Raw genomic sequence first — 27,966 nt, forward strand, 5'->3', positions numbered from 1 at the left:
CCTGCATTATTCTGTGTAGATGTAGATCATTGTGACTGTTGGAAAACACTGGTGTGAACTTCTTTTTGATACATGAGTAGCTCTTAAATGGAGCAAGGAGGGCAGGTCCCTTTTTTTTTTTACCTTAACCACAAACTAACAAAACACTGTCAAGAAACTGAACCACTGGAACCACAGCTGGTTAAACATGGAGAGAGATAGGAGGAACATATTTTCTTTAGAGCGAAGAGGAAGGAGCTGAGCTCGGCAGTCAGGTTTAATCCACGAGTGCAGAGGTATTTAAAGCCCAGACTGGACATGAGGTGGTGTGGAGAGTGAGGTTATCCGTGAGGAGCTGAAGGATGTTTGGATAAGTCTTTATTTACAGTCATGTCAAATGATAAAGGGACTTCGAGAGAAGAAAAGGCTGTAAAGACTGAACAAACTGGGTTGAGCAGAGGAGATAATTAGTTGCTGGAAATTGGCCAAGGTTATTAATCCTAAAAACAGGGGATGGTAGTGCGCTGTGTTATTCAGCTTTGGTCAGGAGAGAAACCATGTCGTAGCATTAGCAGAGAGAGAAGGTGAATATTCCTCTGACATCCTCAAACAGTCAGTGGCCAGAAAAACAGAAAAGCAGCCAGGTTTAATTCATTGAGGTGGAAGCGAAGGTCCTTCAGCAGGATGGATCCGTTTGAGAGTCCTGCAACCCAGCGGCGGTGAGCAGCTTCACTTTACAGCGTTGTCTTTTTTAACATGTTGTTCCATTTGGCAAATTTATAGAAGCTGATGACAGAGAATGATTAACACTGCTCTCAGATCAGTGTCGCCATATTCATAAAGAAAATGTTGTACCTGTAGGGATGAGTTGAGAAAAATCTGTATTCTCCGACAGGAACTTATGGACAATACAAACTGTTCCTGCACAATTTTGTACAAATTTTATTTTTATTTTGTTTTATTTCTTTCTTTTATTTCCAAATATTTTTTGCAGTAGTTAAAAGAACTCAAGTTGCATCTCTTGTCAGCTGCCTCCGCACACTGAGGGTAAAATGTTGGGAGCTGTATTAGCTTTGACTCCCTCTGTGAGTCAGCCGACAGGGCAGCAGTGTGGACTGAGTTACCCACAACACTGGGTGTGTGTTCAATTTGTTATTTTATGGAAAATTAAAACAAACAGAGTCATAATACTAAATATTTGTCAATGACTCACTAACGTCAACATCAGCAGACACTTGGTATCGTCTGGCTCTCGCTGGTTTTAGGGCGGGGGGGGGGGCTTCCCTTTCGTCTTAAGCCAATAATAATCATGCAACATTTGATTGATGCAGTATGGATGTGTAAACCCTCAAACACATTTAAAGCTAAGTCAGCTTTTTGTGCAGCTATGCTAATACTAACTGGCTGCACCGCGGTAACATGCAGTACGTCACAGGTGGCAGAAAGTAAGAGTTAGAGACTGAAAATTTTCCTCTTCCTCCTCTGTGAGCAGTAAGGCCAAGCTGATGTTTGGCCTGAAAATGAAGAAGAAGAAGAAGAAGAAGGTCAACACAGACCTGGTCCTGGCAAACAAGGGAGCTGTGGGTAAGGCCCGGAAAACAAACAAAGACACACACACACACACACACACACACACTTTCTTGTCTTACTACATTGACATAATGCATCCCCAACCTGAACTGTAACAATCTCATAGAGCCATCTAAAGCATTTTGGTCCCTATAAAGTAAAACAACACACACACACAAATCTCACAGCCTTGGCTGGATATACTGTGTACAGTACAACACTTATCCCTGTCATATCAGTGTGGGCGAGACTAACCCTTGTCAAACAGTCACATGGTGAATTCTGGAGTGAGAGTGTGTACAGCCACAGTCGTTATGGGTAATTTAAGGTTTCAGGGTCAACACAGATCATCAGGCATCACAGACTCTGTTTAACCCGTGTGCTAAAAGAGGTTTTCTAGAGTTTTCTTCTGTGGTTTTAAATGCGTCTGCACCTAACAGGATGTAGGAGCAGGATTAATCAGTATGGACTCAATCTGACAAGAATATTAACAAATAATATTAGACGAGTAATTTCAGAGACACTCATGCCACAAACCTAATTTTTGAGACACCAATATCATGTTATGTTACTGTTGTTAGTGCTAGTTAACTTAAAGGACGGCTGCTAGCCCAGATTTCTCATTGTTTCTTATCAGGAAAATCTTCAACTTCATTGAGCTTTTCTAGTAACAGGAAGCTCAAACAGTGAGATTAATTAAATAGGTCTTTATATATGTTTTATTGACTTAATTTCCCCTTGTGCAAAATAAGTTCAATCCATGTGTGTGTGTGTATTTCTGTATGTATGTCTGCAGACACTGAGGCAGATGTGCCGTCAGAAGAGTCTCCCCTGCTGGAAGGAGAAAACTCTGAGGATCAAGCAGGAACCTCTGCAGTCAGAACCAGAATAATACCACACAACAAGAGGTGTGAGATGTTTTTTGCTCACTAGACAACAGTTGTATACAGGTTTAAATGTTTAAAAATATCTCCCGACGTGCTGACAAAAAAAGCATAAATTCAAATACAATAAACCTGATGTTTGGAACGGCAAACCCTGTCAGTCTTAGGTCCCGCCTGACAATGTGAAAGATCCTACAGGACCTTGAATCAACATTTCAGATGGCGACAGTATATTCAGAAATGATCCACCTGAATAAGAATAAAATATTATTTTCCTTAGTAAAGTTCAACGTCACCAGCTCTGTAAATCCCAGACAGATGAAATCATGTTCACTTTGGCCAGTTTTGGAAAATAGGATCACAAGGGAAAAAGTGGTTACTGTAAATATTCCTTTTTGATTGTTGTGATGCAATGCAAGGTGCATGCACATTTAAAGAAAACTAGAGGTTTATTTGCCAAATGCTTCAAGTCATAGTCTAAGAATATACTCTTCACTGCTGCCAGTTTTCATATTAAATTCATCTGGTGTTGAAGCAGAACTTTACACCTTTACTTGGTACATTCACAGTCATCATTTCTTCATCTCGGCGAGTTTTGTGTGTGTTGGTGGTTCTAATGTGGATTACAGGTTATTGTATATTTGCAACAGCTAATTGATCGTAAATAAGTGTTTATTATTATAATTTTTGTCTCCACACATCTCTGTATTGCTGTGTTTGATAATGACCTGTGCAGTAAAACTTCGACAGGTCCAAACTGAAAACTCGCGTCCAGGAGAGTGAATGGAAACCACAGAGCTTCCAGGTAACAACATACAGAACTCACATCAATGGACCATATTTGGGTTTTATGTTATTTTGAATGATGAAATGTACGTAAGCAATTACAAAGGACAAAATATCGCACATTTATGTATGGAGGAAAATATGTACAATATAACAGCAGTAGTCTTTTTTAGGCCTATTTGGAACTAAATGTTGACAAAACCTTTCTCATGTGTGCAGTGAGATATTTTTTGTCCGTCTCACAGATTTCCATTAACATCACGGAGGCCAGACAGCTGGTGGGGGAGAACATTGACCCCAGTGTGGTGATCGAGATCGGTGATGAGAAGAAACAGACGTCAGTCAAAGAAGGAACCAACGCTCCTTTTTACAATGAGGTCGGAATAAATTAGGATGGCTCAGCGACTTGTCTTACAAACGTCTTAATGTATGTGTATATATGAGTTTGCTAACTGCTCTCCTGCTCTCTTTCCTTTAGTATTTCGTGTTTGACTTCTTCGCCCACAAAGAGGTCTTCTTCGACAAAGTTATCAAACTCACGGTGAGTAAAAAGAGTAGATGAGTGGTTTAAAAAAAATGGACGCTACTGACAGGTTTAATTTCTGTCAGAATCTTTTACTGGAGACAGTGCAGTTCTTCATTTTGAAGGTTGCGATCTGTCTTTGCGTCTTTTTCTCTCTCCAGGTGATGCACTCTAAGATGCTGCGGAGTTTCTGTATCGGCTCCTTTAAGCTGGATGTGTGGACAGTCTACAAACAGCCAGGTGACGACGCTCTACCGAACGTGTCATGGTGCATGAACTACTTCTGTGACTTCAGTTTGTGGTGATGGCTCTTTCTTTTTCTCCCAGGTCACCAGTTTGTCAATAAGTGGGCCATGCTGACCAATCCTGGTGACATCAGCACTGGGGTCAAAGGTTATGTCAAGTGTGACATCAGCGTCTCAGCAAAAGGAGACTCCGTGCAACCCGGTCCAAAAACGAGTGATGCTGAAGAGCAGATAGATAAGTATGACGCCTTTCTTTTTTCTAAACGTTGTTTTGGAGTATTCCTACATGTATACAATACATCCTTTAATAATGTATTTACAGAACTCATTATGCTTTTTAAATTGATATAAGGGTCAAATTTGAGATCTCAAACTGCATCTCTTCATACGCAGATGACACTCTGCTGTTTTTATATAACATTTGACCAATCAATGATGTATTTTACACATTTAGACCCGTAGCCTTGCTGTAATTAGCTTCCTCACTGATTCGACTGGGATGTAATATTATTAATATTTGTGTGTTACTGTGTGACGTCCTTTTCCTCAGGAACCTGCTGATACCAGAGGGTTTTCCCTCCGAACGACCCTGGGCCCGTTTCTGTGTGAAGGTGTATCGAGCTGAAGGTCTTCCCCGGAACAACTCCAGCATCATGGCCAACGTCACCAAGGCCTTCATAGGAGACAACACGGCACTCATAGACCCATATGTAGTGGTCAGCTTCTTCAAACAAGTGGTGGGTTGAATATCAACAACTATATGATGATTTTTTAAATTTTTTTATTATACATTCATTGAAGATGGAGGTTTAAAAGTAAAATAAAGGTTAATACAGATGTTCTTGTTGCGGAGAAGAGGCTCAGAGTTGTACATGAGTTCCAATACAGAGGTGTAGTTGTCTTTTAAATTAAAGTCTAAAGGAAGTCTTCTTACCTCACCTCTCAGGGTCGCACATCCACTCAGAAGTCCACAGCAGACCCGGTGTGGAACGAGCAGATTGTCTTCACGGAGATGTTTCCTCCTCTGTGTCAGAGACTGAAGATCCAGGTCTGAACGTTATTACGTGGGAGGGGCAGGGCCGACACCTACGAATACATAATATTCAAATGTATGATTACATTATACACCGTGTAAATGTCCCAGGACTCTGGCTTGTCTCTCCTCATAGGTCTGGGATGAGGGAAGCATGAGTGATGTTGCCATAGGAACCCATTACTTTGACCTGAGACGCATCTCCAACGAACAGGATGGTGACAGAGGTAAGGAGAGATGAAGGGTGAGGGATGAAGAACAGAGAAAAAGTAATGAAGGAAAGGAAGGTGAGAAGAAAGGAGGGAGGGAGGGATCATATTCTCTCTCTCTCTCTCTCTCTCTCTTTCTCCAGGGTTTTTACCAACCTTCGGTCCCGCTTGGATCAACATTTACGGCTCGGCCCGAAACTTTTCATTAGGCGACGACACTGTGGAGCTGAACGAGGGCATCGGAGAGGGCGTGTCATACAGGTCAGTGTTTAAAGATGATCATTATTCAAACATTTTTATAATGACAAAAATAAACAAAAACCTTGCCGACAACAACATCTGTCCAAACCTCGCTGGTGTTAGGGGGCGGGTCTACATGGAGCTGGCAGTGGAGATCCTATCAGGAGGGACGGGTTCGGAGTCCAAACTCATTCGAATGATCAAGCCCGCGAAGGACACTAAAGCAGGAAAGGCCGGAGGGAAGGATGGGAAGACCGCTGCAGGAGGAGGAGCGGGAGGAGCAGCAGGAGGAGCCGCTGATGACGACAAAGGGAAAGCTTTGGCAGCAGAGGTCCTGCCCGTGGAATCTCCCTCTGTGGTAAGAAATGTTCTCCCAACATGGGGAGGTCACAGCTGCTAGAAATACTGCAGTTACCCATGAGTCTTTGCTGTTTTCTGCGTCCAGCTGGATGCCGACAAGGAGACCTTCCTGCTGTTTGGTGTTTTGTTTGAAGCCGCCGTGATTGACAGAAAGATTGGAGACAAACCAATCAGCTTCGAGTTCTCCCTGGGTGAGTCACCGAGTCCACTCTCACTTTTTTCCCCCTCCCTGTTGCTGTCACTAGAAACTCATCACAAATTAAATTAACGAAACTACCCTTTGAGGAGTGTGGTTATGATATATAAAGAAACCTTCTTCTGTTTTCATCTCCTCCCTCAGGTAACTATGGTAACACCTTAGAGCCGACGGGCCAGCCCAGCCACAGCGTCAGTCCTGCTGTCCCTCGGAGGAGAAGAGCACTGGACGTCCCAGAAAGCAGTGACATCCTCGGCTCCTCCCCTCTCAGCTCCCCCCCGATCTCCCCGTCTTCCCCCCTCCTACCCAGAGACCTTCAGGACACCGCCTCCGCCTCCAAGTCCACCACCTGTCCTGAAAAACCGCTCATCGTCGAAGGAAACAGGTTTAGTCACGTCAGCATTTTATAAAAGAGATTAGAGGACAGCTGCCATTAAAGTAAATGTAGATATTTAAAGTTGTTGAATTGAACAGCTGTTCTGACCCTTAAACATTTAGTTCACTGTGTATGTAACTGTGTGTATGTGTGTGTGTATGTGTGTATATTTAGGTACTACATGCATCTGCCCCTGGAGAAGCAGAAGCCGTGTATTAATGTGCTGAGTTACTGGGAGGACAGAGCTTACCGACTCTACAACTCGAATATGCTGGAGAACATAGCTGTTCTGTTTGTATGTGCACACACACACACACACACACACACACACACACACACACACACACACACACACACAAACTAGCACAATAACATGACAGAAGTGACAATTACAAACCCTGAAAGCAGCTGTGGTATCTGTGGTTTTCTTCTGTCTTAGGAAGAGGGCGTGGCCAGTGCGGCAGAGCTACACAAGAAGTCAGATCCTGGGGCGGAGAATATGCTCAAAACCATCCTTAAAGAATTCTGTATGGATGCCAGGTATTCAGATCTAATCCCAGTGTGACCTACTTTAAATATTAATCCAAATACCAAATTAAATGTTAAATGACAAACATGAGCAATTTGTAATGTTTTATAGAAATTGAATTCCACTGTGTATGTTGTCAAATATGTAGTGCGTTGTTTTCTGCAGGAGTTTCATAGCAGCAGCAGAAGCCAAGCTGAAGGCGGAGCTAAAGTCCAGTTACCTGACACAGCTGGACAAGAAACGCCTCACCATGTGTACACAGGAGCTGGTGGGAAACACACAATCACACACACACACACACACACACACACACACACACACACACACACACACACACACACACACACACACATTTTTAAAGTCACAGTGCAGTTCTTCATTTAAACTGCCAATGTCAGTTGAGGTGGCAAATGTGTGATGTTTTACAAATAATGTTTCATATGTAGGACCTTTAATGAGTGTGTGTGTGTGTGTGTGTGTGTGTGTGTGTGTGTGTGTGTGTGTGTGTGTGTGTCTGTGTTGCAGGACGGTATGATAGAAGAGGCCCAGTCTTTGGGAGAAAGGAAGAGAAAAGCTGGTGGAGTGAAAGAAATGCTGCTGGATGCAACAAAACTCACACACAGACTACGCTTTCTTGTGCAGGAGGTGCGAGACTCACCGTGTGTGTGTGTGTGTGTGTGTGTTTGTGTCTGTTTTATGTACATTGCATTACGTTTTCTTTATTTACCTTGTACATCTTAACCTTTCTCATACACACATGCCCCCCCCCCCCATCCCCCACACACACTGCAGCCCCAGCACACAGTACCTGACGTGTTTGTGTGGTTGCTAAGCAATAACAAGCGCGTTGCGTACGCCCGGGTCCGAGCCAGAGATCTGCTGTTCTCCAGCAGCCAGGAGGCCCGAGGGATCCACTGCGGCAAGATAATAACACTGTTCCTGAAGGTAAACACCTACACACAACTTATAACATCAGTATTTTAACAACATAGGCTGACTGGCAGAGAAAAACAGATACGTGTGTGTGTGTGTGTGTGTGTGTGTGTGTGTGTGTGCTTGTTGCAGCCTCCAGGGAAGCGTGTTGCCGGCTTGTCAGTCCAAGCAAAGCTGGATGTGTATCTGTGGTTTGGAACCTGTTCAGACTCCCGCCACATGCTGGACGACCTGCCTGCAGGATTCACTCCGACCAGAGGGGGCGCTGATTCCAACAGCCCTCCAACACACCTGCTCTGCACAGGTGAGGAAGAAACTACAAGTACAAGTTGTTGGCTTCAGAAATCAGTCAACACTGAAGGAAGTTGTCAAAATAATTATCAATTATAATTATCACATTAATTTTATCTTAAGAATCACTCATGTTGTTGTTCAGATACATTTTGGTTTAGTTAATCATACATATAAACCTCATGTTTGTGTGTGTGTGTGTGTGTGTGTCTCCAGAGCAGCATCAGTTCCAGCTGAGGTGCCACATGTATCAGGCTCGTGGTCTGATCGCTGCCGACAACTCTGGCCTGTCCGACCCTTTCGCTCGTGTCACCTACCTGTCACACAGCCAAACCACCAATGTAAGTGTGAAGTGTGTGAACCATAAAATCAAACTTATATTGAAATAATATATGTGACAAATGCACAGTGACATCATATTTTAAAGGTCCCATATAGTCTAAAGGTCTCTGTCCATGTGTAGTGTGATTATAGATCAGGTCTAGCTTCTATATTAATACTGTGAAAGTATCAAAGCCTCAGTCCACAGAGAAATGCACACAGCCTGTATTCAGAAACTGAGCCTTAAAACCAGCCGTCAGGACTTCTGGAACTTTGTGATGTCACAACGAAGCAGTCACCAAGCCCCGCCCACCTGGACCCACCATCCAAACCTTGCAGGATTTGGTCTCTCTGAGTGTTTTACCTGAAATCTGTTTTTATTTTTTATTGGATCAGTCAGAATCAGAAGAGATTCTCTTCTGATTGGGTCACCGACCTGTTGTTACTAGAGCTCCAGAGAGAAGCCTGAGAGAGGAGATGTAAAACTACACTGAGATGGTTTTTGGTTCTTAAAACCACAAATATATCTTCTTGTGGATCAACACTTCAAATAAAACACAGAAGAAGAAGAAAATATGGGACCTTTTAAATTGTTGCCTCTTTTCGTGGACTTGTGACCTGAGTTGGTGCTGTCCAGGTCTGATTTGTTTATTTGTGTCTTTGTGTGTGTGTGTGTGTGTGTGCTGTTGTCAGATTATCAGTCAGACTCTCAGTCCTACATGGAACCAGTGTTTGCCGATGGGCCGTCTGCTGCTGAGTGGAGATCTGCAGTACATCCAGCAGGAGCCGCCACGCATCCTCATCGAGGTGTACGACGACGACGCACTGGTACTGTGATATGCAGAAAGACTGACAGATTAATCAAGTCATGGTTTAATATCCATAACATGAGCTCCTCTCACTGGCCTCACCCTGTCGCCCCACCATGTGCAGGGCAAGGCAGAGTACCTGGGAGCCACAGTAGCAGTGCCTGAGGTTCGGTTGTCCTCTGACAGCTACTCGCCTCCAACACTGCAATACAGCCCCCTGCACTGCGGCAGCCAGCCAGGAGGAGACCTGCTGGCTGCATTTGAACTGCTGCAGGTTGGTCACACGGTTTTTCTCTTGTATCAAACATTCAGTTTCCGTCATAATAATGCCGGATGAAAACCGTGATGAAGAAGTGAGATTGTATCATTGTGTAGATCCCAGAGTCTGGAGAGCAGAATCTGCCGCCGCTGGAGGAAGAGGAAGGAGGCATCTACACGGTTCCTGCCAACATCAGACCCGTTCTCAGCACCTACAGGCTGGAGGTTTGGCTGCCTGCATGTGAAAGATGACAATGTTTATGGTCTTGTGTAAAAACATAAGGCTGGCATTAGTCTATATTTGTCTTTTTTTTCTCTCTATCTCCACCAGGTTTTATTCTGGGGCCTGAGGGAGCTGAAGAAGGTTCAGCTCCTGTCTGTCGATCGTCCACAGGTACATGACATGACAAGTGACATGAACAAGCTCTGTCCGATTTGGGGGTTTTACGTCCTCTGTTTGAACCTCACAACTAAGGGTTTTACGTCCTTTTTTGTGATGGTGTTTTGCTTTTGAAGAGAATTTGTGTTACTGACGTATTTCCATATTTATTGGTGTGTTATGTTGTGTCTTTTTGACTGCAGGACTAAAACATAGTGTCAGTTTTATTTACAAAGCCCAATATGAAAACATTTTAACAGGGAAAAAGATGTCCAACAGATCCTCTATAGTGATGAGTTGGATGTAACTGATGAGCGCCATTTGAAATGACAATATTTTTCCACCTTTTTTTTTTTTAAACAAAAGCACAATAGACATGATAAAAAAAAAACAGCTGGTAAAACATTCAACCAATTAAATAATGAAACTCTTTCTTTCGCTCTCTAGGTCTTTATTGAGTGTGCAGGTAAAACTTTGCGTTCCTCCGTCATTCAGAAGTACAAGTCCAACCCAAACTTCAGCACGCTGGTTGATGCCATAGAGCTGGTAAGACCATTACAACACGTGTAACATATTATAACATGTACAATAGAAAAACATCCTGAAAGCAGCAAATTCTTCTAGTGGCGGCAACTGAGACGTATATGCTGTGTTGACAAAACTATGCGGACCCCACCTGCCTACATACAATGATATTTTAGATAAAAGAGACGACAGCTATGGAGAAACCGTTTCCTGCTTCACCATGACAAAGTCAGGTCTGGGAAGAATTGATCTCAAAATCTTGTAAAATGTTAAAGTGTCCACATACTTTTGGCCAACCAGCGCACTACGTAACCGTGGTGTCCTCGGATGGAGTTGGGCTGTTTGTTAGCTAATTCATGCAGAAGTTGTGGAACCTGTTTTGCTGTCCTGTAGGAGTTACCAGAGAACGAACACCTCCACCCTCCTCTCAGTATCACTGTCGTTGACTGGCGGGCCTTCGGTCGCAGCACGCTGGTCGGGAACCACATCATCAACAACCTCAGGGCCTTCAAATACACTCCGCCTCCAGCCCTGCCTGCTCCCGTACAGACACACCCACCACCCAAAGTCACATACACCGCTGAACCTGCACCGACGCCAGAGCAACAGAGCGCTGAGGGTAAGAACAGCTGCACAAGCACATTAATACAGTAGATCTGTGACAATGACTGACAGAGAACATCTGATAACATCAACAACAACAACAACAACAAACTCCACTGGGCCCTTTAATCAGTGTCTAAAACTATGTCCTGTTGGGTCCTTGCAGTGGACCTGGAAAGTCATTGAAAAGTCCTTGATTTTGATGTTTAAGGTGTATGAACCCTCTGTCTCTGTCTCTATAGGACAGCCACAGCATGCTGGAGAGACCAGCTCCACTGTGGCACTAACAAATCAGGATTTCCTTATCACTATTGATGATGAAGCCCCGCCTCCAGCCCCGCCCACTCCTAAGCAAGAACCCAGGAAGAAAAAGGTGAAAGTTACCGCATGTGTACACGGAACAACATAAGTGACTCACACATACCACCGTCTGAATATCGTTTGCATGTTTTGTATGTTTTAAATCCAGGAGAGCGGCATGAGGAGCACCCACCGATCCACCAAGCGGAGGAGGCGGACCATCGCTGACGAATCGGCAGAGTGTGTCATCGACTGGTGGTCCAAATACTACGCGTCTGTCGAGAAGCAGGTGGCTCTGGTTGTTGAGCTTTGTTGCAAAAACGCAGAAAAAAAAATGTGCATACTTCATGAAATCACATGCATACTTTGTGTGTTCCAGGTCAAACAGAGGGACGGCTCCCCTTTCCCCCAGGTCTTTGAAAAAGGTAAGAACTCCACTGTCGTGTCTGTCATGTCTGATGTCAACAGTCCAGATCAGAGGGCTGTACTGGACTACTTCCTGGGATGTGATTGAGTTTTTCATTACGTGGTTATAACACATTATTTTGCCCCTTTAGTTTCATCTTGATGGATGCCCCTTGTACTTTTTTGTAATCCTCACTCTTAGCTGGCAGTATGTCCACACTAAGCCCTGGTGGCGCAGTCTTATGTCCACACTGTTTTTCAGACCAAAGTCGCAGCAGCGGATAAAACAGAAAACATCAGCCTTGTATTTTGGTGCGGTATGGGGAAGAGTGAGCTTCATCAGTTACATACAGTCAAGGAGACAAACCCTCTCTGTGACTGATCACACGGCTGTTGTCATTAAAGGGGAATTCCACCAATTTTACACATATCAAAGCCTGTTTACAGGTCTTATCAAGAAGTTATACAAAGACCGCTGAAGTCTGATCATTGCCTCAAGTGATGTCACTGGAGTCAGCATCTGTCGGGTTAGACGATGAAAAGAAAATGTGGTGTTGGGAAAAGATCTGACCTCTCCAATCTCCAGGCTACATTAGCCACTACTAGCAGAACACATCCAAATCGCTGACCAAACTGTTGCATTGTGGGTAATGTAAGTAAGTGTCAGGTTTTGACAAGGAGGAAAAAAAAAGATGCTGCATCCATTTTGATTTCTGTGTTGTATTCATGCTTATTACATCAGACATAAAATAGCGTTGTGAATGATGTCATGGTGCAGCAGCACAGGGGTCACTCTTCAGTCTATTAACACGTGTCACAACTGATGCTGTGAACTTAGATCTTTAATAGAAATGTGAGTAAAGCGGTTTTTACAAAGGGTCACCCACAAACACATTATTGTGTATTGCAGCTTCGCCGTTCCACAGTTTGCTCAGCGATGGAATAGACTCTCTGGGTAAGGACAAAGACTGAGAGAAGTTGTATAATTAAAGGCAATGGAGTTAACTTTGTTTTAACTTCCCTGGAGAGAATGTTTTGCTTGGCCTGAGTAAATCTTACCGGTTTCTGTTGTACAACTGTGTGGACAGATGTTTGCAGCTCTGTTTTTGGCTGATTTCAGATGTTACACTGGATGTTTGGTCCTGTCACTGCTTGATCTGCCCTGCAGCTGCCACTGTTACCCTGCAGCTTCTGCTTTTTAAGGATATGTTTAGCAGGGGACTCAGTTGTGGTGGCTTAGTATGATGCTTTTTATTGTTGAGGTGGGCAGCAGCAGCAAATGACAGCATTCATTTTTATACAATAACAGGATTTTTTTTTCAGCTTTTTGTTCTGGTGGAGATGAAGGGGGCTTGGTTTAAATCGCAGACATCACTTGTAGGTTTCTGAGTGACACTTTGGAGTTTCTTAAGTAGAAAAAAAACTGACTGAATCTAATCTTTTCCTGCTGTTGAACACTGTCATCACTGTGCAAATAAAGGTAGTAGTGTTCCTTGTGTCTCCACTGAACATATATCTTGTTTGCTCCATCAGTCAGCTCCCACTCGGACGGAGACAAGAAGAAAAAGCAGAAAGGAAAAGGAACTCTGGAGCCCAATGTTGGTCTGTCCACTAAACTAGCCACACTCAAGGTACTCGGATCACTCACAGTGCCAGTCCAATAAGATCACAGCTTTTATTATTGAGTCAGATGTTTGCAAAGTTACTCTGCATTTGATGAATTCATAACTGGACAGCCACTGGCTTACTGAAGAACACGGGTGTGTGGTTCTCCTTCCTGCATGTGTTGTGTATTTATTATGTATTAGATTAAAGATGTTGCTGTAATATGTCAGAAAAGTTTAGTGGAGTGATGCTGACAACCTCCTGCTTCCTGCAGCTGTACAACAGGGAGCTGGAGGCGGAGTTCGGGCCGTTCGATGACTGGGTGAACACCTACGAGCTGTTCAGAGGGAAAGCTGGTGATGAAGATGGGCCGAGTGATGAGAGGTTTGTCGGCAAATTTAAGGTGAGACAGTTTAGTTGAATGTCACCTGTTGGAAACCAGCGACACACCTTCACTATTGAACTGTTTCACTCTGTGCTTATGCTTCTGCGCAGGGGAAATTCTGCCTGTACAAGCTTACCGAGGACGAGGCAGAAGACTGGGATGAAACCGCAGACACGGGACACTTCAAAGTCAGCAGAGGAATCCCTCCCAACGGCCCGGTCCAAGTCCTCATACGGGTTTATATAGTCTCTGTGAGTCCTGCTATGTTCTGGACCTTGTTTTTAAATATTCAGTCAGGTTTCACATGTTTTCTTTGCGTGATTTTAAAAATGATGTCCACACCTCTCTCCCCAGGCGTCCAACCTGCACCCAGCTGACTCGGATGGGAAGGCGGACCCCTACATTGTGGTTCGCCTTGGCAAAAATGAAATCAAAGACAGAGACAACTACATTCCTAAACAGCTCAATCCCGTGTTTGGAAGGTAAAGAACTGCTGACTACATCCCCTAAATATCTGATCCTCATGTTCCTGACACACAACTTCTCAAGCCCGTTCTCCTTCTTCCAGGTCTTTTGAGATGCAGGCGACCTTCCCTCAGGAGTCTCTGCTGTCAGTGCTGATCTATGACTACGACCTGGTGGGAGGGGACGACCTGATCGGAGAGACTCGCATTGACCTGGAGAACCGGTTCTACAGCCGACACAGAGCCACCTGCGGACTCCCCACCGAGTACAGTCTGTACGTGAGGGTGCCTGCCTTCCTTCAGCTTGATTTGGAGAGTTTCCATTTGGTTCATGTAGGAACCATCCTGCTCTTATTTGAGAAGACTGTTAAAACCTGTGCCTGCTCTTCCTGTCTGTGTGTCAGTGACGGTTATAATGCCTGGAGAGACTGTCTGAAGCCGTCGGAGCTGTTGTCTAAGCTGTGCAGAGAAAATGGTGTGGATGGTCCTCATTTCAGACCAGGACGCATCACCGTGGCAGAAAAAGTCTTCACTGGCAAAACACTCTTCATGCATGAAGGTAAACTGGACAAAGTGAACACTGCTCAGATTTGGGGTTATCTACATCTGAACTGTACGGTTAACTGTAGCTTCCTCTGTCTTTATATGACAAAATGGGCAAAGATCAAGGGTCATATTTGTCCCTTCTGTTTTAGCTGGCTTCATCAGTATTTGTTTCATTTCTTGGAATTAATTATCAAACAATAACATGTTGGTCATGTCTCACATGCTGATGTACCTCATTGTTGCGTGGCCACAAGTGTGTTAAAGGTTTAAGCCACACTTGGATCCTGAGTCTGAAATAGGTGAGACAACATGCTCATTTTTCATCTTCATGTTAGTCTGTGTGTGTGTGTGTGTGTGTGTGTGTGTGTGTGTGTGTGTGTACGTGTGTGTGCGTCTCATCAATGATAATGTTGCATGCACATGTCCCAGACCAGCCGGTGGAGTCCTATGAGCACTTGTCTCTGAAGATCCTGCACCGCTGGGCAGAGATGCCAGATGTGGGATGTAAGCTGGTACCAGAACACATCGAGACCAGAACTCTGTTCCACAAGGCCCGGCCTGGCATGGACCAGGTAGGATGTAACTTGACTAACTAACTGAGCACGTGGATCTCTGCATGGAACATGTAATCAACCAGGCTATTTTGATATTAACTCTCATGCTTTGCTGCTGTTTTGTGTGGTCTAGAGATTCAGCATCTTTCCAGTTTTTCACTCATGATGTGTGTTTCCCAGCCAGGGAAACGTTTGTTGATAGTCATACTGATATACCAGCAAGATTATATATATCGGACACTAGCCTGTAGTTTAAATGTCTGGACCTTATGTGAATATGACAGACATGAAAGAAATATTGTATTTATTTGTAAATATAAATATATCTTAAGTTGTATATTTATATTATATAACTTATTTGTAACCATTTTAGAAACTGCATGGAGAGACAGAGGAAACCACATGTACTAGATGGTCATAGCAGAAAGCCAATGTGCTGAAGGGCAGTGTTTTACTGGCGTGCGCTCGTTCGCTCTCTGTCTCTTACACTCTCACACACATACACCTGACTGACTGACTGACTGACTGACTGACTGACTGACTGTCTGACTGTCTGTGAACGAGAGTAAATAAGTCTAGGCAAACTGTATGTAAAGAGACAGAGTTGCAGCAGCGCAGCTGCCGTGCACACGAGAGGCAGACAGTGTGTCCAATGCCGTTTGTTTTCTGAACCCATTCGTCTGGCTCCATCTTCACTTACCGTTTGTAAACACGGATAAAGTCGCTTTGGTGCTTCACTTCTTTCGCTCTGTCGTCAGTTCCCTCCGCACTTGTGGAGAGTTTAGTGGATGGGCGGGGCAGCGTGTCTGTGAGAGAATGTGATGCCGCTGTCTGAAAGCAGTAATGTGAGAATTTATACCCGATGTTTGCGATATTTTCATTTTATACATCCCACGTGGAACAAGCCGCGATATATTGCCCACCTCTAGTTTAGTTTAGTGTAACATTACCTCCGTGATTTTCAGCTGCATTTACTGTACCATTTTTCATGAAGCTCAAATTGTGCTTAAGTTGTGATCAGTATGAGTCTGTTAAAATGTTTAGTGTTTTTCTCACAGATCTCTGCATGCTTCTTGTCTCTCTCTGTGTGACTGTGTTTGTGTATGTATGTATGTATGTATGTTTGTATGTACAGGGTCAGGTGCAGATGTGGGTTGACTTGTTTCCCATGGATTTGCCTCATCCTGGACCTTCAGTGGAGATTTCACCTCGGAAACCAAAAGGGTGAGAGCTGGGTGTTTGTAGAAGTGTTGATAAAACAATATGTTTGGATTTTTGAAAAGGGGCAACTAACATCCACATGTGTGCGTTCAGGTACGAGCTGCGAATCATCATCTGGAACACAGAGGATGTGATTCTGGAGGACAGTAACTTCCTGACTGGTCAACAGTCTAGTGACATCTATGTCAAAGGGTAATTACAAGCTCCTTCTTTGTTCAAAATCATGATATTTTTTGTTTGCTTATTACAGTAAGGTAACTTTGGAAAAATGAGTTGTTATTGTGTCAAAGTTGAAAGTGATGCTTCTCACTAGCAGAGAAAGTGAAGTGAATTTGTGGTGCAGACATCTGGCCTGAAATACTGCTGCACAAAATAATTATAGGTGAATGTGAAAGGATCTGAAGAGGGGGAACTGACATAATGGTAGAATACCATTAGAGTATTTTCTTCCTCAGCTGTTTATAATGTAGTTGAATTGTAAGGATTCCATATTGATGAGTTTATGTGTACAATAATTGACTCCCTCACTCTCTGTAGCTGGTTGAAAGGTTTAGAGGACGACCGACAGGAGACTGATGTTCACTACAACTCTCTGACTGGAGAAGGAAACTTCAACTGGCGCTTTGTCTTCCCCTTCAGCTACCTGCCTGCTGAAAAGGTACTGACGGATACATATAAGTGTTGGTTCAAGGCAAAGTGAACCAAAGTCCCTACCAGCTCAGACAGAGCAAAATAATATGACATAAAGCCTATATACCTGCAGTGGATAGAAGATGAGTGTGAAATGAAACACGTGTTTATACTTATTCATTCATTCTCTCTCTCTCTCAGGTGATAGTGGTGAGAAAAAGAGAGAACATTTTCTCTCTGGATAAAACAGAGCAGAAGCTTCCTGCCATCCTTATTCTGCAGGTCTGGGACTTTGAGACACTGTCCTCTGATGACTTCCTAGGTTTGTGTGTTACTGCTTTTTTATGAGTATCTGTGTTTCTGTATTTGTATATTTATTTGACTGACTGTGTGTGTGTTTGTAGGCACTGTGGAGTTGGACCTCCATGGTTTCACTCGTGGGGCAAAGACGGCCAAGTCCTGTAAGGCAGACATGTTGACGGATGGGACAGAGAAAATCTCCATATTCCAGCAGAAGAGAGCGAGAGGCTGGTGGCCCTTCAGCAAATCTGGAGAGCTGACTGTACGTAAACACACACGCTGTACAGATTGCCAGATGTAGAGAGTTTTTTTTCAGGTGTGTGCTGTGTGTTGTGAATCCATCAGGGGAAGGTGGAGGCGGAGTTTCACCTTGTAACTGCTGAGGAGGCGGAGAAAAATCCTGTCGGCAAAGCCCGCAAGGAGCCGGAGCCACTTCCGAAACCAAAGTGAGTGATTGATTGTGGCAGTTATTGTTTTGAAACAGATGCAGAGTTTTTTTTTTTGAAGTTCATACTGTGATGTTTTGGTAAGTAAGTTTGTTACATTATTTTATTTTTAGCAAAAGTGAGATGATTGGCATCTAATTGTATAATAATGACATGCATTCAATAAATGCTATTACATGCATTCATTGTTGGGCCTTGGTTATTTGTGAATTTATTGGTGGTCATAAATGAAGAAATTAATATTAAAGTAAGTTGTTGTTGTTGTTGTTGTTGTTTTTAAACTTTCAAAGTGAATGTCATCATTTGGATGATGTAATGATGCCTAGAAGTTTTCAATGACAGGGTTTGCCCATGTAAAAAAAGTTCCAATACAAGGCATGTTTAGGAAAATGTAATTAATTAATCTCCAGGATTTGGGTGGTGTTTTGTTGTGGGATAAAATACCAGAGTTTGTGGCAGTTTTTAGTAACAGCTGTGATGAATGTTTGTTGTTGTTGTTGTTGTTGTCGTCGTCGTCAATGAAATGGGGAAGAAAATTGTTGCCATCTTCATGAAAAATCTAAGGCAACTTGGTGGTGGTATTGACAAAACCAAAATTTTCTTTTAGCCAAACCCATTTCACAGTTCAAACAAGGTTATCTTATTATTATATTATTGTTACCTTATAGACTCAAGAAAACTTATCTTATATTGTTACCTTATAGACTCAAGAATACATCCATTCCAGACACACAAGATGCTGTGATTTAAATTTACATGTTTTCCTGTGAGTGGCCGCATTTCTCCCCCATCTTTTTCCACAACACATTGTGTTTTTTTTTTTTTTCTTCTTCCAAAGAACCCCGACTGGCTGCCGGCCATCGGTCCTTTTCTCTGTCGTGTTATACGTTTCTGAAATTGTCGTTCAACCACAGCTGCAACTTCTAAATGCCGCCCGCGAGAGGAAGTGATGTCGCGTGCGTCGGCGCAGTGCGACCTGATGAAGTGAGATAAAGGAAAAACAGAAATATTACAAAATAATAACTTGACTAAATGAAGAGACATTTTAGCGGAGTTTTTAAATTTTGTAAACCACATTTAGTCTCGTTTACGTTGCGTCTCCGTCACGTGATAAAAGGTTACAATTTAGTCATAATTTTCGTTGACGAAAGCAACACTACATAGAAGTACCAAAATAACAGTGTGAGCAACCTAAGCAAGCAAACATGTACATGGACAAATGTTAGGAGTCAGTTAGCACTGGAACAGCTAACTCTTGTCTACTTACGTTGCTGCAGTTGTGCCATTGTGAATGTAGCGAGCTTTGATTGTCTAAGTCGCCTGATCGCCGTCCTTGCTCGGTGGACTCGCGCAGGTAGACTCGCAGGTCTTTACCCTCATCGGTCTTCACACTCAGAGGGCTGAACACGAGGGCTGACGCAGGGCTGACGCTCCTGCGACACACCGCTACTCAAATAGCACATGCGTCATTGAGCACAGGTGTTCACCAGGTCATCAACTCTGATCACGCGCACCTGACTACGCCAAATACTAATACAGCACATACTAATCAAAACCACTTCATTCTCTCCCTCCTCAGTCGTCCAGACACCTCCTTCTCCTGGTTCGTCAACCCATTCAAGTGTTTCTTCCACCTAGTGTGGAGAAGCTACAAGAAGTACATCATCATCGCCCTGCTCCTGCTCATCACGCTGCTGTTCCTCGCCCTGCTCTTCTACACACTGCCAGGAGCCATCTCTAACAAGATAGTGGGAGGATAATCTAACCTATCCTCATAATACATATTATATTATCATTTGCATTTATTACAACTGAACATCAGTCCTCTGTGATTGACAATCTCCTGTTTAATTCAACAAATTGCAAAACTGCAAAAGGACAATCTCATCTTTTTTTTTGTTCTTAGCAGCCTTCACATGTTTCTGGTAAACAATAAAGTGCACCAATCACTAAAAAGTTATTCATTGTCCCTGTCACACCACATTCTCATCATTACATACATCACACTTGAACATCTACAAGACAGACACATCAAACTTACTTTGGAGGGTATGTACATATGTATTTACATAAAACTATTTATGCCTCCTGCATGTAGGACTATGACTTTATATAAGACTGAATGTTATTAGAATGCATTACGTTTACAGTGACTGTTTTATTCTACTAATACTGGAATTTATATGTAAAACATTTACTATATAACAGCAAAAACAAGGTCCTCTGACTTTTTTTGCTCTGTACATATATTGTGGGTCAGGATGAGGAGCCACCATTGATTGAAACATTGTCATTTATGCTCAGTAAAGCAGTGAACTAAAGTTTCAGCACAGCCTCTACTTTTTTTTTGTTGTTGTCGTCAAAACTCAACATAACTGAGCTCCATCAGCTGACTGTTCATTTTAGTCTATTTTTCATCAGTGGTATTTTGAGACTACAGCTGTTACCATGGTTAAAGATTTCACATCAATCAAGGGGTTAAGTGAAAAAAGGCACTGTTTACTTCTTCACACTCACTCACACACAAATCAGGATTTAGGCTACAGATTCTGCATAACACCTTGCATTAAAAGACTAATTATTCTTTCACACTATCATTTTGTTTTTATTGTAGTTATTGTTTTCATTTAGTTTTAAACTTGTTTTGTCATAAACAAATCTTTTCCATCACAGTTTTCACTGACAAAATCAACACAACTATCTCATGACATATTTCTAATACATTCTCTTAATCTCAGTGCATGATCTCACTGTAAGATATCTGTGTCTGTCAGACAAATGCTCTGCTGTGATAGGCTGACCTGGGGGTAGGAGGAGGAGGAGGAGGAGGACGATGATGTTGACGTTACAGCGTGCTGATGTGTGGCCATGCTGGGGCCTCTGAGGAGCACAGAAGAGGTGGAGGAGGAGGAGGAGGTTATGAAGGGGACAGTGGCGGAGATGCTGTTATTGTTGAGGAAGCTGCTGGAGCTCTGTCTGTGGTGACTGCTGGAGGTGGAGGCTGAAACACAAGATGACAATTTACTACTTTAAAAACAAAGAAGTAGTTTTTCATGTGAAGAATCAGGGGGTACAATCCATGCTCCATGCTAGTGTGTGTGTGTGTTGGACCCGTTGAACACTACATAATAACTCAATTATCATAATTAATGTTCATTTCTGTGATTCTGTTTAAGCAGGAATATTAAACAGGCCTTTACAGGGTCCCTCACACATTCATTTGTAAAGTTGAAGCCTATTCTCTACTTGTGTTCTTCTGTGAATATGACACGATGATTTGGCCACTGCCATGTTTCTACAGTAGCCCAGAACAGACAAACCAAACACTGACTCTATCAAGGGCCTTTCCTCATTTTGTCTAATGGAGTCATGGGAGGTTCATACACTGAGGGAGGATCAGTTCACCACTAGATGCCACTAAGTCCTACATACTGGGCCTTTAAAAATCTGTTTATTTAGCTGGTGATTTATAAGAACCTGCTCCTGTATTCTGTCTGTGCTGAACTCAGCCACAGGATGATTTGGAGGAGCAGCGCAGTTACAAGTCCAGCTTTCATAATATCATACTTTTAACCAACTTCAATTCAGACTGCATTAGGTCAAATTCAGCTGTTCAGCTGTCAATCATAAAACTAAAGTCATAATCTCTGTCATTAAATATGTGGCTTTCACTGCATGATGTAGCACCTGGGACAGAACAGACTCATCTCAACTCTCCAGCTGCTCGGAGCTGCTCCTGGTGTTGGCTGCTGAGTGGGAAACCCAGTCTCACAAAGACCTGCAACGCCACTTCAGCCTAAGAGAGAGGCAAGACAAAAACTACAGCCTCTATGTAAACGATACTTTCAATGTAACTGGGAAAGACTTCCAGTGACTCCTAATTAGGGAGTAATAGTGAGGGCAGCTCACGTGTTAATTATTCAAAAGTAAGCCATGTAGCAGAGGCTGTGCAATTAGGTGATGTATGTACCTTGAAATCTTAAAGTGGGAACTGCTGCTGTTACATTACTCCAGGTAAAGTGGAGTCCATATTAACAACTCTCACACAGAATGAAACTCTAATCAGTCACCAAAAGCTTCATTCAAAAGCAGACAAAACACTAAACCTAACAACAGACAACCTCAGCGAGACAGTTTTGGGACAGAAACAGGTCGTTATCTTACATCCATAATGTCAAATGTCATCACTGACCTGAGCCTGGTTCAGACACGCCTGCAGTTTCCTCTTTGCCCTCCATCTGGCCACCCTCAGTCTGGTCTTCTCTCGACGCTCTCGTACCTTTGACACAACATCATCGTATTTTACATTAATGTTGTCATTGCAACAACACACTAAGAATATAACCTGATCTGAACTCTGTAATGTTGAACCGACCAGAATCGGCCAGCAGCGGCTGAGGCAGCGACTCTCCAGCTCTCTGCGTCTGTTGAGACTCCGCCGGCGGAGCTCGTTCCTGCGCAGTTTGTATTCTTCATAGAGGCTGAGGTCTTTAGTCCAGGGCCGCACTCCCTGACGTGGTGGGATACCGGAGGGCAAGGCCACACATCGACGGCAGGGAGGCTGTTGCTGGAGCATCAAATCTGAGAACAACACAAAACACACACACACACACACACACACACCACACACACACACAGAAAGGTTATCTGGACTTCTTTGACAAATGAAATTGAGTACAGATTACAGTTAGACTAATACATTACTACTTTCAATAATTATTGCTGACCTTCAGTTACTATAGGCAATTATCAATACTGATTTTTGTCCCAGGAGAAATAAGGGGGGGCACATAATGCCAGATAAAGACTGCTAATTCTAGTTATTTAATAGTATATATAGTGTATATATAACTCTCCTACTCACAGGTGCTTGGTCCAGCTGAGCTGAAGGTTGTACTGTGACTTCTCTGACTTGCTGGAAGTCCTGACCACTCTGTCCCTGAACTTTGAGCCTGGAGGAACAAACAGAAGCATCAACACACTGATATTCACTCCATTCCAGGAGATCTCTTATGACCAGTTATCTTTCAGATGAGCTGTTTTCATTCGGATCAGAACTCGTTGTGTGTCCTGCGTCTGGAGAAATTGCCAGTGATGTTTCCACATCTCTGGCAGATTTCTCCTCTGTTTTGATTACTGAACACTGGTTGTAAATAGTTTGTTGAAGAAAGAAACACTCTTATTTTCAGAGGGCCTGACTTGCCATTCTTAGATCTCACATTCAGGGTGTAGCCTCACCTCTGACTCTGAAAGATGACCCTGTCTGCACCTGGCAGTCCAACAGTAAGGTGGCATCACCTCCTGCTCTTCCTCTGGCTCCCCTTGATACAGATCACCTCCTCCTCCTCCTCCTCCTCCTCCTGCTGCTGCTGACGCGCTGGGCCTCCTGCTTCACCTGCAACACAACCACGCACTGTGTGTGACTAATCAGTAATACTCTAAGACTCTCTAACGAACGACTCTGTGCATCTTCACTGTCCACGTAACATTTAGTGTTTTAGTTCAGTACATTCTCATTCAAGTCAATCAAATTTTATTTATACATCATGGTAAATGGACTGCTTTTTATATTAGTTAACATTAACAACAACGACATGAAACACACAAAAGAACCTTATACTCATATTTGAGAAGCTGGAGAAAGCAAATGATTTTTTTTTTGTTTTCCTTTTGGTAAATTACTTAAAACGCGACAAAAACACTGATTCTTTTCTTGTCTATTGATTAACTGATTACCTAGCTAATCCATTCAGCTCTGGCTGTGAACACACAACAATCTTTAAATCACTTTTACACATCCATGTTGCGTATTCCCTTTTGCTCTCGTTTCAATTCCTTAGAAATGTTCATTTCATCTGCATATGCACATGTCAGATGTTATTGTTAGGAACTGCCCTGTTTCTTCAACAGCATTCACTCATATTTTAGTATTTAAAAACACATATCATGTAAAACTAAACAAAATGGAGATTACTTCTCTTAATCCATTTATTTCTTCTACTACAAATAAATAAAGAGAAGGAGACAGATTTTTGTCTTTATCCCTGTTTTTAAAAAACAAAACAAAAAAAGAGGTGACAGTGTGTAAAGCATGGTTCTGTCAGGTGTGTGTGTGTATATGTGTGTGTGTGTTGTCACCTGTAGAGCAGAAGAGGGCAGCGTGGAGCTTCAGCCTGTGTGGAACCATCTGGGGACAGCGGGCCAAGCCCGTGCCTGCTTCTCCAGATCCAGAGTCAGGGCGAGAACCGGAGGAGGGCCCACGACGGCGTCCACGCTCTCAGCTCGCTCTTTGGGATTGACAAAACTACACAAACAAGAAACAAGCATTTGATCAGCCTGCCTTCATCTGTGCAGGACACAGTGTGATACAAAGCCGACTCAACATATTGAATTTTCCTTTAATTTATCACCTGTTTCCTAAGTTTTGTGCAGCATATTTCAACTACAAAATATTTTAAAATATTATACCGTGGCTTTAATTTCTTGTTGCTCCTGGAGCAACATGTGCACTGACACCAACCTACAATACACTTCTATCAACCTATACATATTTTAGGAAGCCTGACCAGGGCAAATTTTAGGGCAGATGCCTGAAACAGAATGTTCTTCATGTGTAAAAACAACTGAGGTTTAGTTCCAGATGTATTTCTGTCTTTGCCCTAACGTTAGCTACAGCTTCAAAAATCTCATTTGACAGACTCACACACATTCGATCATCCCCACCCTGAGCCCCGCGGCTCTGTACCTGTGCTGCTCTCCAGAACTCTGCAGGTGCGTTCACTGACAGTGAGACAGGCAGCAGGTCAGGACAAGTCGGAGCTGGCGACTGCCGTGTCTGAATGACAGCGCACTCTGATGGCATGTGTGCTTGTGCTCTTGTGGAGAAGGTTGCATTCTGGGAGTACAAACAAAGGACAGGAGTCAGACTCAGTGGAGAAGGAAGGGAAAGTTAGAAGTGTCATTTCAGTGGTTGTTACCGCATTGACTGCTTCTCGTCAGCGCTCCGTCAGTGGTCCTGGTCTGAGCCAAGCAGGAGGCGAGGTCTCGGTGGAGGTAATGGTCCTGAACCACCTCTCTGTGTTTGGGGGAAGGAGGACGGGTGGGATGCGGACAGAGTGAAGTGGAGGCTCTCTGCTGCAGCTCCTCCTCCACCCCCTGCCTGTAGTACTCAAGCTTCAGCTCGTGTAGCGCAGCTTGGCTTCGAATATTGTCGTTCTCTTTCTCTTTCAGGGCTTTCTCCCTCTGCAGTGCCGTGACGTCCTCTTCATTTAGCGCCAACCTGGGCTTTCAGCTCCTCAAATTTGGACTCCAACTAACTTTGAGCATCTCAGCCAGCACCGTCTCCACCGCTCCATTCACAGGCCCGCTCGACACGGTGCCCATCTGACCTGCGAATCAGCGATAGCAGCAATGCTTACATCATTTTGAAAAAGAGCTGTGGACCCAGAAGACAGATAATCGATCCAGCTCTTTGGTCTACAAGTACGTCACTTCACTCTCTAACAATCACAACAGGGGAAAATATACAATTACAGCAGAGAGAATGAATCACATTGAATATTTAGCATAATGTCATTAAGGATCAGCTTATGCTTGTTGGAAAATCTACAACCAACAAAAGCAAACAAATCAAACAAACTAAACAAACAAACAAACACAAACAAACACTAGGGACAAATGTCTTTTTTTGCACAAATGTTCACCTCTGTGAAACATATCTTTATAGATCCCAAAACCAAATACATGACTTTTGCCTAAAAAGTGACATTGATAATCTATTGCTTTGCTACAGTTCCTGGACCCGAAACTTTGTGAAAAAAACTTCTCTTAAAAGGTAAGTTAAAGAAAAAAAAAGCAGTAATTGTGGCATGTGAAAACGACCGCTCTTGCTTGTAAAGTTCAAAAACATTAACTGCATTAGGGCTTATTGATTGTTAGGACTTGTAAGGCAGGTAAGAATCTGTCAGCTGTATCATTACAAAGATGATTCGAGGCTGTGCTAACACATCACAACCACAGGCTCCTCTAAGCAGCTGACTGAGGATCTGAAATTGAAGGCTAACGTGATGCTAAAAAGCAAGGAGAGGCTTTAAAAAATTATCAAGAGAGCTTCCAGCTTCAAATTTTCCCATTTCTTTACTTCATAAAGGACATTCCTTTAATTAGGAATAACTAATCGAAGTCAAGACAAGGATCTGAAAGACCAAGAAATATATTAAGATATAACGCCAAGGCATACTGCCAATAAGAGAACAGCGACCTGGGGAGCGTCATGGGTGTTTCGCCAGAACACCATCCACGCTGGGTGTATGCAGGAATAAACAATGCAGGAGTTTGGTCAAACAGTCTTAGGCAGAAGTAGTACTACGAAGGCAAAAGGATTGGGAAAAACAGGAATGCACATACACACACATAGCCACTTGAGGTATAAAGGACATGTCACGATCTGTGTTTGGTGTTGTTGTCTCCGTCTTGTCTGCAAGTGGGGCCGCAATTGAATAAAAAGAGATTCCCAACCTTGAATACGGCTGTGTCTGCGACTGTCTGATTCCCTTTTTTGATCCACCACTTCTACGCCACAACATTACGAACCTTTAAATGTTTCCATGACAGAAACTTTAGCTGACCATTCAGACTCTTTACAGCTCCATCGTACAAACAGGTCTTTTAAACTGAACGCCAATCTGTGCAGAGGTTATTAGGCTAAGCGTTAGGCACCTCTCTCTCTGTACACAGCTTCTTTAGAGGTCAGACTGTGTTGATTATTATTCTGTTAAAGTCTACATTTGGGGTGAGCAGAGAAAATGTTTCAACTTTACCGCTTGTGATAGTTTATCGATTGAAACAACTGGTTTGCTGCTCGGCTTCTTAGCTAACACAGGATCAGAACTGTGGTTAGCTAGGTAGCGCTAACTTATACTTTAAAAGACTGTTTGAGGTTATTTTTTCAATTACTAAAACTCCCATTATTAAGCACATAGCATAACTGAAAAAAGTGTGGTTAAATAATGTTTTTTTCACATGAATTTGGGAGTAAAATCACCTATCACAGTAGCGTAATTTTCTGCCATCGCAACCAATTTGGTGAAGGCGTTTCCGGGGTCAAATTCAACCCGCGACACAAAAGCTCGTCCAATTGAAAAACGAGGGATCACTTCTGTATTGAGAAATCTTTCTTACTCTTTTTTCCCCCCCCCCCATTTTTCGTTTGGCAGGAACTGTTGGTGTTTTGGGAGCATTGGACCACTATTTCTGATCAGGACTGTGGGTTAGATATTGAGAACCATACCTCATTACTCAAGTTATGTTTTCTTACTCACTATTTAAGACAGTCCAAACTCTTCTATTTAAATGAATAACAACTGAAGTTTATTATATACGTTTTGTAACTGGATGAACTTTAAAAAAAATAAAAAATTATTGATAATTGTTTATTGTTTTTATTAAAAAAAAAAAAGGTATGAGCATAATAATGTTAAAACAGGTGCTGGGCACTGTAGTTTTTAAATAGCAAATATTAGCTGATTCTCAAACTGCTTTTGGTTTGGCAACATATTTTCAGCTTTGCGATAAATTCACATTCGGTGGCAGCAGGACAGTGTATATGGAGAATCGACTGTTAAAATTTAATACAACCTACAATAAAATACAAAGTTTTTTGTTCGGGGAAGATTAAACAGCTAGCAGTGCTCATTCTCCCCTCCTCGCCCGCGCGGGTAGCATTAAAAAACCATGGTAGAAGCAAGAAGAAGAAGTACAAAACAATGCAAGAAGGTTTGTTTTCATATATTAATTTAAGTAAAGTATAGTCTCCCCTCATTACTACATAACAACAGATCTGGTCTGTTTCAACAATATCCGCAGCACTCATCTTTTTCCACATCTTTGGCTTTTAACTTAACAATAACCTTTCCACCTCAGGACCGAAGCATACAAACAATTTTTTGCAGCATTTAAAATTGAAAAAAACACTAAATAACAGGTGGATGTGGAATCCAAGCTCTTAGAGACTCTCCCTTGTTGTTTTATACCTTGTTTGTTTCTTAGTATGCGTGTATTGGG

The 27,966-nt window shown here is 42.8% G+C and overlaps 2 protein-coding genes across 3 annotated transcripts in view; one reads left to right on the forward strand and one right to left on the reverse strand.

The window, feature by feature from the left end:
* The first annotated feature begins 610 nt into the window (after positions 1-610).
* Positions 611-19,685, forward strand: fer1l6 (fer-1 like family member 6). The gene is made up of 45 exons (XM_022740136.1): positions 611-698; positions 1,472-1,563; positions 2,345-2,456; positions 3,183-3,237; positions 3,464-3,595; positions 3,697-3,759; positions 3,903-3,981; positions 4,069-4,225; positions 4,537-4,723; positions 4,933-5,034; positions 5,156-5,246; positions 5,372-5,489; positions 5,592-5,826; positions 5,914-6,019; positions 6,169-6,409; positions 6,575-6,695; positions 6,840-6,940; positions 7,095-7,197; positions 7,455-7,574; positions 7,722-7,874; positions 7,995-8,166; positions 8,370-8,494; positions 9,168-9,302; positions 9,408-9,557; positions 9,659-9,766; positions 9,873-9,935; positions 10,368-10,466; positions 10,839-11,064; positions 11,291-11,421; positions 11,518-11,637; positions 11,728-11,854; positions 13,287-13,384; positions 13,633-13,761; positions 13,854-13,994; positions 14,098-14,225; positions 14,312-14,482; positions 14,612-14,766; positions 15,183-15,325; positions 16,443-16,531; positions 16,622-16,720; positions 17,066-17,186; positions 17,360-17,480; positions 17,563-17,720; positions 17,804-17,904; positions 19,484-19,685. The coding sequence occupies exons 1-45, from the start codon at positions 664-666 to the stop codon at positions 19,662-19,664; spliced, it is 5,694 nt and encodes a 1,897-aa protein (XP_022595857.1). The 5' UTR covers positions 611-663; the 3' UTR covers positions 19,665-19,685.
* Positions 19,686-19,728: 43 nt separating this feature from the next.
* The window catches only part of LOC111218355, a 14,270-nt gene continuing 6,032 nt past the window's right edge, over positions 19,729-27,966 (reverse strand). For both annotated transcript variants that reach the window (XM_022740621.1, XM_022740622.1), the window contains one exon: positions 19,729-20,905. In XM_022740621.1, coding sequence (XP_022596342.1) covers positions 20,652-20,905 — 254 coding nt within the window. In that variant the 3' untranslated portion in view covers positions 19,729-20,651. The remainder of the gene's footprint in view (positions 20,906-27,966) is intronic.

This window comes from Seriola dumerili, unplaced genomic scaffold (genome assembly GCF_002260705.1).
Source record: "Seriola dumerili isolate Sdu_G_001 unplaced genomic scaffold, Sdu_1.0 BDQW01000052.1, whole genome shotgun sequence".
Classification (NCBI taxonomy): domain Eukaryota; kingdom Metazoa; phylum Chordata; class Actinopteri; order Carangiformes; family Carangidae; genus Seriola; species Seriola dumerili.

Bases quoted from the DNA above. Each gene is read 5' to 3' on its own strand.
- fer1l6 (XM_022740136.1), top strand. From the start codon at position 664: ATGGATCCGTTTGAGAGTCCTGCAACCCAGCGGCG. The intron at 9,767-9,872 runs GTTTGGCTGCCT...TATCTCCACCAG, and splicing joins TCAGCACCTACAGGCTGGAG to GTTTTATTCTGGGGCCTGAG. The intron at 16,721-17,065 runs GTAATTACAAGC...CACTCTCTGTAG, and splicing joins AGTGACATCTATGTCAAAGG to CTGGTTGAAAGGTTTAGAGG.